Source organism: Misgurnus anguillicaudatus, chromosome 14 (assembly GCF_027580225.2).
Source record: "Misgurnus anguillicaudatus chromosome 14, ASM2758022v2, whole genome shotgun sequence".
NCBI lineage: Eukaryota > Metazoa > Chordata > Actinopteri > Cypriniformes > Cobitidae > Misgurnus > Misgurnus anguillicaudatus.
In genome coordinates this window covers 21,270,895-21,281,110 of record NC_073350.2, presented here as the reverse complement: position 1 = coordinate 21,281,110, position 10,216 = coordinate 21,270,895, and the positions used below count along the sequence as shown (strand labels likewise).

The following is a 10,216-nucleotide window of genomic DNA, read 5'->3' as shown; positions in this document are numbered from 1 at the left end:
TGACATCAAATTATCGCGTGAGCGACTCGAGAGCTTATTTAATTATTTTTATTTGGTCTTTATAAAACTTTTAAGCCATTTTATCAAAGATTATATTCATTTATTGTTGTTACGGGTGCATCATGGGCTCAGATTATTTGTTGTAAAGTAAAACATTCATTCACAATGTAGAAAACAAATAAACTGAACAAAATATATGACATCATCATTAAATATAATTATGCAATTATATAAATATCTTACATTATCATCAAAATATTAACATTAAGATTTATATTAATTTGTATCATCAAGTTAACACAAAACATTTTAAATTCTAAATTTCCTACATAAATTATAATTATGTTGTTATTATGAAACTACAGAATACATTAACATACATAAACAAATGTATATGTAAATGTTTACATACATGTTCAATAACCCAGTAATTGTATGTAAGTGTGTTGATATGGCACCATAGATCCTTCCATAAAACATTCAAAATATGCTATTATTACTGAAAATATAATCTACTGTAAAAAGACACAATGATAGCTGCAGGTTATTTTGTATGAGGCTTTGATTGGCTCTTACAGTATGTGTGACATCATACAATGTTGTTGTTGTTGTTGTTGATGTCCATGTGGCTTATGAGCTCTGTGACAAGCGCCTGCAGCGTTTCTGAGCGCATTTTTCCCACTTCCAGCACAGCTTCATGATTGACAGCCTCATTGTCCTCATAGCTTTTCACCACTTTGTTAGTGATGAGAGAAAGACCAAAGACTCGTATGCCACAGTGGCTGGCAACCAAAACTTCTGGGGCAGTACTCATTCCTATAAAGGGAAAAAAATATCTAAATGACATGCACACCTGACTATCATCCAACTTAAATTACAACTTAAAAATAGTACATTTTTGTGCAACTATATCCCAAATATATGCACAAATAAAGTTTAAACCCTTCTCTCATCTGCCATTGGTTGACAAACGTATAGGTCCACCATAAGCTTACACTATTGGTTAACGGCATAATGGTAAAACAGACAGTGCAAAAGCTCCAATTAGACAGATTGATTTTAGAGCAATTTCATATAGTAATTTCAGATAAAGTAATTGAATTGATTGAACTAAATTATAAACATTTAGTGAATGAGAAACAATTCTTACCGACTGCATCCACTCCCAGTTTGTGTAATAGACGAGCCTCAGCGATACTTTCAAAGTTTGGCCCTCCCACCATGCAGTACACACCCTCTTGGATATATTGAGAGACACCCATGGTCTTACAGATGTCAAATGCCAACTTCCGTAAGTCTTTGTCATAGACCCCAGACATGGGCGGAAATCGTGGACCAAATCTTGGAAAAAAAATCAGACAATTGCAGTCTTTAGGTAATTAAATAATGACTAAATACAGCACTCTGTCTTGATTTATTATACATATGCTTTTACATCAACTTTTACCTACACGCATACAGTAGACACTCACCTATCATCATTCGGTCCATTGAGTGGGTTTAGTCCAGCTAGTCCAGGAAAGTTTATGTGGTCACGGATGATCATAATATCACCACAACTGTAACTGTCCGCTATTGATCCGGCGGCATTAGTGACAATCAAGGTTTCAACACCCAGAAGTTTAAACACTCTTATTGGAAAGGTGACCTGAGAAACACACAAAGATTTCAGAAAGAATGAGTGATTTCTGAATATTAGTATACAGACCTACTGTAAATCATATTAATCTGTGTGTGTGTGTGTGTGTGTGTGTGTGTGTTATGTAAACCAGACAAAAGTTTTATTGAATGGTGGCACACAGCATGTGATTCAGATCAGCATGGTCAGCTTGGAGTGAATGAACTGGCATTTAACTGGAAAAAGGAATCCGCCTGTACTATCATCACGAGACAGCATAAATATGTGATCACAGGGGCGTAGCCACGGGTGTGCCCACAGTAGTAGCTGGCACACCCAAAAATTGATACAGAATAATTTTATATAATTATTAATATATATATATATATATATATATAAACTCTTTCACATGTAAGTTAAAAATATTTTAACTGACCTCTTGTGTCCATAGCTACACATCATGATTGATAACTAAAAGATGTATGCTATTTGTTTTATTCCGTTTTTCCTAATACTTGTCATACAAACAAAAGATAAATGTCTACAATAATGCTTGTAATGTCTACTTTTAAATGATGTAAGTAAAATTGTACCTCATGAAGTCTATCATCAAAGTTAATTAAATACAGTATCAAAAGAAGAAAACACAATCACTCACTGCTCCTGACCAACTTCTGTAACTTCTCAATAAAGAGTAATCCATATTTATGTTGAGCTCTGCATTTTGAAGTAAGTTTAAGGTTTTATCATGGAGTTTAGATTTCCTGAAAAAACTTTTACTGAATTACTGCAGTTAACGTTAGATATTTACACTGTAAAAAATCTGTAGAAATTACAGTATTTCTGGGTATTACTGGCAACTAGCTGCCAGTAACTTACTGTAGTGTAGATTTTACATTCATGTTTTTTTACTAGCAACCAGCTGCATAATTACAGCAAATGTTTTACAGTGTAGCTTTATTAACGGGATAGTTTACCCAAAAATATTTTTTTCATCCTTATGTTCTTCCAAACCTGTATGAATTTCTTTTTCTGATGAACACACATATTTTCATAATATTTTTTCCTGCTGAGTCAATGGTTACAATCAACTGTGCTTATTTATCAAAATATCTTCTTTTGTGTTCGTCAAAAAAAAAAAAAACTTATACAGGTTTAGAACAACATAAGGGTGTGTAAATTATGACACAATTTTCATTTTTGGGTGAACTATCCCTTTAACAGACAGTAAATCAGATGTAAGAAAAACAGTAGAAAGCAGTTTGAATCTGGCTGGCAATTCTAGACATCAACGAAAACATTCTAAATCATATTCTTAGGGCACAGAAATTAAAATCCACTATATGGTGCCATTATAGCATGGTTATATGCTAATGGTTAATAATTTTGCACAGTAATATGGCAATAAATGTGGCACACCCAGATTTTCAGATGCACTTATTATATATATATTATTATATATAATAATATTATAAATTATATATATAATCAAACTGAAAAATGCAGTAATACAATTATGCCTAGCTGTCACTTGGGTGATACCCTTTCAAATAGTATGAAGAGTTCATATTAGTATCTCAAGAGTACATACTGGTACCAAATATATACATATATGTACCTAAATTGTACAAATTAAGACCTTTTTTAAAGGGATAGTTCACTTTAAAATGAAAATTCTGTCATCATTTACTCATCCTCATGTTGTTCTAAACCTGTATAAATTTATTTTTCTAATGAACATAAAAGAAGATATTTTGAGAAATGATAGTAAACACACAGCAGTAGGTGACCATTGACTTCCATAGTAGGAAAACAATATTTTGGAAGTATTGTTATAAATGATTAAGAAAATACTTTGATAAATGATGGTAAGCACACAGTTGAGAGTACCCATTAAATTCCATAATTTTTTTTATTCCTACTATGAGAGTCTATGGCCACTTACTACTGTGTGTTTACCATCATTTATCAAAATATCTTCTTTTGTGTTCCTCAGAAAAAAGAAATTAACACAGCTCTAGAACAACATGAGGATGAGTAAATGATGACAGAACTGTCGTTTCAAAGTGAACTATCCCTTTAAAGGGTAATGCACCAATGTCACTATTTTTTTACCATTATTATGATAGTGTGGACAAACCTTGCTTAGCGAGTGTCCCTCATACATATGAAATCGTCCCTGCATGCACACGCAGGTCTTCCCTTTAAGATGCCCAAACACTAGCCGTCCAGCGTGGCCCTTTACTGTTTGCATACACACAAAGACAAAAAGTTACAACATCTTAAGCAAAAAATAGAGCCTAATTTTAGCTAATATTATGTCTTTCTTTTTTATCAAATGAAGAAAACATCGCTTTCACCTGTGCTCTGAGGAAAGCTGGGGATGTCTGCATATTTGAAGGAGTCTTGGTTCTTGAGGGTATCAGCCAGCAAGCCGAGCCCAGAGCCACAGATGATGGCCACTTTTGGTCGGTGTTGTGTATGGGAGAGCAGCCAGTCTGCTGTTGTCTGGTAGTCATCATGGCTGGTGATGAGAAAAAACTGAAACACTCACTCACTGTGTATATCAATGACAGGGATTTATAGAATTGAATGCATGAATTATAAAAAAGAAAAGACTTGACTGTGTGCAGTCCTGTTATACAACTAGCTAATCTGCGGCATGCTGTGGACTATTTGCTCAAAAATGCGATAGTAGTTTTTGAAATAGCAAACAGACTGTTGCATTGTTAAGAGAAGTGAGTTTATATAAATCAGTGCTGTGTCTAATGTTTTAGGCATTCTGTAAAATGAAAAAGAATAAATTGCATACAATTATGATTTTCATCATTTGTCTTAAATAAAGACATGCTCACTACAAATGTATATTTCAACTTAAAATAGACAGAAAATGTAACTTACCCGATCTGATCTTTACTATGCATGTTGACGTTGGTGTAGTGATTGCGCTGGAGAAAGTTTGAAACTGAAGATCCTGGATGTTTGTGCGTGTGTGCATGACTGTCCTGCAGATTTATGTAGCCTACCGAATGCCTGACATCACTACACATACACAGTTCTGATTGGTTACAACTTAATGTTATAGTTCCTGCAGGGGCGAAAATTTCATGTAAATGTTGTGGGGGGGGGGGCAATAAACATAACATTTTTCAAGAACAATTTTTGAAGGGGACACCAATAATACAGGCAAAATTGTACTTGCAAGGAAATGTGTACAGATAGTTTCTCTTTCTCTATGAATGGACGCAAATTTAATTTTAATACACATGAATGCAGAAGTGGAAAGAGTAATAAAATATTCTACTTAAGTTAAAGTTAAGTTACTTTAATAATATTTTACTTAAGTAAAAGTAAAGTTACTGGTCTAAAAATCCACTCAAGTAAAAGTAAAAAGTAAGTGATTTTAATATTACTACGAGTAAAAGTTACTTTTTTACAGCGTGGAGAGGTTTCTAGTATAGTTAAAAAAGGACAAATGAGTATAAATCTCAAACTAGTTGTTTTTTATAGTAGGAACATCTTTACAATTAAAGTGCAATAACACAAAGTTAATAAAACAAAAAGCTTTTTTATAACTAAGAAACATTTATGGAATTATTTAATGATTTTTACAGGTGAGTTATGCACTTTTGAAGCAAAAATAATATGAGGTCAGCAGCTAGTAAATACAATCACTATAGGTTTTAATTGATGTATTGCTGGTAACATACATTATTTTATTAAACTATATACCTAGTTTAAAGGTGCAGTGTGTAAATTTTAGCGGCATCTAGTGGTAAGGTTGCAAATTGCAACCAACGGCTCAGTCCACTGCTCACCTTTTGCTTTTTAATCACATAGAGAAGCTACGGTAGCCGCCACCGGACAAACATGTCATCGTTGGAGACAACCTAGTAAAAAAGTTTGTCTGCTAAGGGCTTCTGTAGAAACATGGCTGCACAAAATGGCGGCTTCCATGCAAGGGGACCCTCTGTGTATGTAGATAAAACGTCTCATTCTAAGGTAATAAACACATAACGGTTCATTATGAAAGGTCTTTATACACCCCTGATAATATAGTTTTGTATATTATTTTGCATTTCTGTCAAGAGATCCTTCTAAAAATTACACACTGCACCTTTAAATGAGCATATAATGAGATGAGTGCCATAATACTTTTATCCTTTACACATTTATTGTATTCTAGCTTCCCAGACCTGTGTACCTGATGTCTTTCATTCTCTCTCTCTCTCTCTCTCTCTCTCTCTCTCTCTCTCTCTCTCTCTCTCTCTCTCTCTCTGCAATGTCTTATGACCTGCGGATTCTCGAGGACGTTCTTAAGTTGTTTGACTTGACGCGAAGCTGCTAGACCTCAAAGGATGATGCGCATGTATTAAAAGTGTGTCGTGCAAATTAGCGGTAAAAACACGGTCGGCAATTCCGTACTCAAGAGCATGAATCCTACCTGAATGAAACAATCACTTCGCGTCAATGGCCAGGGGTTTCTTTAATAAAAATTGAATTGAGGGTCTGCAGCCCGCGCCTGTCTCGTCCCTCTCCATGGCTCTTTTTGCGCGTTCCCCCGCCCATCAATCAATCATCCGTGGCGCTTCTTTATCGCCTTGCTTTTTTATTTTATTTTTTTACTCAGTAATGGATATGATTTAAAATGTAGCGAAGTATAGCCTACAATACTTTAAACAAAACATATTTAAGTAAGTAAAAGTACAGATTATAAACCCAGAGGTGTAAAAAGTACTCAAAAATGTTACTCAAGTGAAAGTACAAGTACTGAGTGTAAATTTTACTCAATTAAAAGTAAAAGTATCTGGCCAGAATTATACTTGAGTAAAAGTAAAAAAGTACCTCATTAAAATTGTACTTGAGTATTAAAAAAGTAAAAGTAACAGGAAGAATGAAAACGAGAGATTAATGTTTAAGCTTTTAATCTCTAAAAACATAAAATGAATGAACCACATACAAGGTTTTATTCCTTACAACTGTTTTCATTTTCAAACTATAAGGGCCTGTTTACATGAAAACGCTCGAGGGTGAAAATGTAAAAATATTTTATCAGATGTGCCTTTCCTTTACACGGCGACGGCGTTTTGGTGGCTTAAAAACGCAAAAAAGTGAAACCACCCTTCAGAGTGGAAATCTTAAAAACGATCTACCGTCGCGTTCTCGTCTAAAGAGTAAAAAACCGCAAAAGTCTGCTCACGGTGGCTCTCGTCACGTACGCGTTTACGTCACAGGCATGCCCCAGTTCAGGAAAATAACAACAAACATGTCGGATTTTTCCATACGTCGGACCTTCAAGTTATAGCAGCTTTGATAAATATACAAGTCTTTCCAGCAGTTGTACAAATTATTCACAGCAAGTATTACTGATCAGAGAAGGCGCATTAATGACCTCAGTGAAACTGTTTATGCGCCAATTCGTCGGAGGCAAACCAGATGGCTTTGGACGAGACCTAGGAAAACCAGGAAGAAGGTTGTACGCAGGCACATGGACTTGGTGTTGTTGTGTGTCAGTGCTTCACATTGCCACCTAGCCGCCTTGAGTGCATACTACATCGAATATCACACACTTTTGCGTCACCATATGCACGCAGATTTCCCCCTCAAAATGCTTGTATAAACGCGGAATAAAAAGTGATAACGCAACGCCACTTTTGCGGTTTCTTTTCAGATCATTTCCATGTAAATGTAGCCTAAGACTACTACCTAATTTCCAACATGATCTCACAAAGTTCTGTGGTATAGTCACAGAACTTTGTGCTCATATATACATGTCATTGTCACGGATCTCCGCATTCTTCCGTGTCTTCACCACTGACTTTCTTTTCCATGTCAGTTAAACGTATTGATTAATCAGTTGTTTTTCCTATTTTTAAACACTTTTCGCGTAGGTTTGGGTTAGATTTGGGGTTTGGGTTAGGATGTCACTTTAACTATTGGTTTATACTATTTTTTCCAGACTTTTAAACAATTGTCGCCTGACGTTAGGGTTAGGAGTTGGGTTTGGATGTCATTTTATGTTACAGAAAGTCGTTCTAACCCCAAACCGACGCGAAAATGGTAAGAAAATAGGAACAACAACTGAGTAACCAACACGTGAAACCGACACGGAAAAGAAAGTCAGTGGTACAGACACAGAAAAATGCAGAGATCCGTGACAATGAATTTCAGTATGCAACATGCTACTCAAAATTGTAATTTAACTTAAATTTCAAAGCTCTATCAAGCCTCTCACAGGCAGCCGATGCAGGAAGAGGTGTATTAGACCTTGTTCACACTGTCAGTCCAAAACCGATTCTGGTGCATATCTGATAGGAATCCAATCACATTTAGAAAATTACATGAAATCAGTTTTTTTCTAATATATTTCAGGCTACATCCAGAGGTGGTTTGAAATCCTTTTCAAATCGCATTTCCAGAAATCCATTTCAGTCTGCCCTGATCGCATTTGTGTAGCTTTTCGGTTTCGTCATGCTGTCACGTCACATAAAACACGTCAGACGTCGAGGCAGATTGTCGTGCCAGCACGCCGTCATTGCCATAGAAACAGTGCAGATAATCTAAAAAAAAACGGCTATAGGACGCACAGATCGGATCTGAACAGTTGTGATACACAATGTGGACAGTGAGTCTGTCAAATTAGATATGCACCAAATTCAGATTTGGACTGACAGTGTGAACAAACAGCAGGAAACGTGTCACACTTCATGTGTTGTCGGTTTCAAAGAAGCAAAAAAAACCTTCATCATTAGATGAACTGTTGGCCAATTCCTTAGTGTGGTCCAAATAGGCTAAATAACATTTAAATTAAACTGGTCATCAGCGTAATATAATTGGTTTGATAGAGCAAGGGAAAATAGATCTCTAAGTACTTTTTGACTGTAAATAAAATTGTAAGGAGTAAAAAGTACTTTTTTTCTTAAAAAAATTTAGTTAAGTAAAAGTAAAGATTTTTATTTGTACTCAAGTAAAGTAAAAATCCCCAAAAATAATACTTAAGTACAGTAATCAAGTAAAATCACTCAAGTACTTTACACCTCTGTATAAACCTACTCAAAAAAGTAAAAGTACACACACACACACACACAAAAAAAACTCAATTACAGCAACGTGAGTAAATGTAATTTGTTACTTTCAGCTCTGCCTCACCTCTGCATGAATGCATAAAAAGGTTTTCTTGTTCTCATAAAACGAAATATGTTCATGTTTATATGTCCAAATAGTCCCATTTTAAAACATATGAGGTTAAACTGATAAGTGATAGGAAATGTTGGTTTGTAGGTATATAGCTGATTAACGCGTCGGCTCCGTACACTTATCAACCACCCGACTGTGTGGCGCTGGCAGTGGATCAAACCACTGTGAGGCAAGGGAGGGGGGAACCAAAATGTTTACAACGTTTTTTGTTGTTGCTCCATTTGCATTTGTATTGTTTTACTTCTTACACAACTATTTTAAATATTATAAATCATTAAATTATTTTCAATACACATATTTTAATGATATTTTGGGGGGCAACCCTCAGATGGGGGGGTCCTGGCCCCCCGACCCTCCCAGGATTTCCGCCTATGAGTTACTGTAGTCATGCCAAATGAAATGACTTGTAATGTGTTAGCCTGAGTCAGATATGTTCATTTTTAAATGTTATGACTTTACGGGCTGTTCATTATTCACAAAAAACAAACATTTAAGTCAATCACAATAACAAAACAATATTATAACAACAACTTAGACACACACATTCTCTGGAATACCAACTATTTAGGTATTCAATGCAGAAACATTTAATTGGTGTAGCTGAGTACCAAAATAAATAAACTGAACTGACATTCACAACCAGCTTGATCTGTGTGTTTTGACATTAAGTCATGTCTCATATAAGTAACAGGATTTAATAATTAAATAGTTAATAGTAAGTACATTCCTGACGTTTTGTTGGGCAAACTATAAATAACTCTTTTCATGAAATAAGTTGTCCCTTTGAGCGTGTAGTAGATCCACTTTGAGGCATAACATTTCCTAATAAGTTGTCAATTGGTCCAGCTGGAGTTTTGCCACATGACTGATGGCATGTGAGGCACATTACCGGGGTAAAAGACTCCACCCCAAATCCAAAGCATGGGATCAGAAAAACTCAATTTGGGTACCTCACGAGATTTGTCTGATTGAAAGTAATTTTTCACTTTAGACATCCAAAACTTTGTAAAAACTTATCTTCGCTTGACTCCATTATTACACAAGTAATACATTATACACTCTAAAAATTACTGGGTTGTTTTAACCCATAATGGGTAGATATTGGACAGAAAATGTGTTGGGTTTAAAATAATCCCATGCTGGGTTAAAATGACCCAATGTTGGGTTGTTGTTATGGTCAATTTTAACCCAGATGTGTGTTCTGTCCAATATTTACCCAACATGTCCCAAAAACAAACCAGCCACCTTTAAGGTGTAAAGAGTGTAGTAGTGACCCAGATTTTATTTGACTTGCTTTATGTCTCTTGTTTATTTTACGTTTTATTTTTACAAGGATGCAAAGTAGTACATTAGTCTGGATTACGTCACATTAAAGGATTAGTCCATTTTCTTAAAAAAATT

General features: G+C 35.2%; 1 protein-coding gene across 1 annotated transcript; it reads right to left on the bottom strand.

Moving 5' to 3' along the window:
- Positions 1–323: 323 nt before the first annotated feature.
- Positions 324–8,919, bottom strand: pnp4a (purine nucleoside phosphorylase 4a). The gene is made up of 7 exons (XM_055184247.2): positions 8,768–8,919; positions 4,520–4,660; positions 3,979–4,142; positions 3,759–3,862; positions 1,473–1,648; positions 1,151–1,341; positions 324–816 (listed from the first exon to the last, which is right to left on the bottom strand). Exons 1-7 carry the CDS (start codon positions 8,845–8,847, stop codon positions 590–592), a joined length of 1,083 nt encoding a protein of 360 aa, XP_055040222.2. The 5' UTR covers positions 8,848–8,919; the 3' UTR covers positions 324–589.
- Positions 8,920–10,216: the final 1,297 nt, after the last annotated feature.

Excerpts from the sequence above, each read along its gene's own strand:
- pnp4a (XM_055184247.2), bottom strand. The coding sequence starts at position 8,847 with ATGGGACTATTTGGACATATAAACATGAACATATTTCGTTTTATGAGA. Across the intron at positions 4,661-8,767 it reads TTTTATGCATTCATGCAGAG|TGATGTCAGGCATTCGGTAG; the intron begins GTGAGGCAGAGC and ends GTGTATGTGTAG. Across the intron at positions 1,342-1,472 it reads AATGGACCGAATGATGATAG|ATTTGGTCCACGATTTCCGC; the intron begins GTGAGTGTCTAC and ends TTTTTTTCCAAG.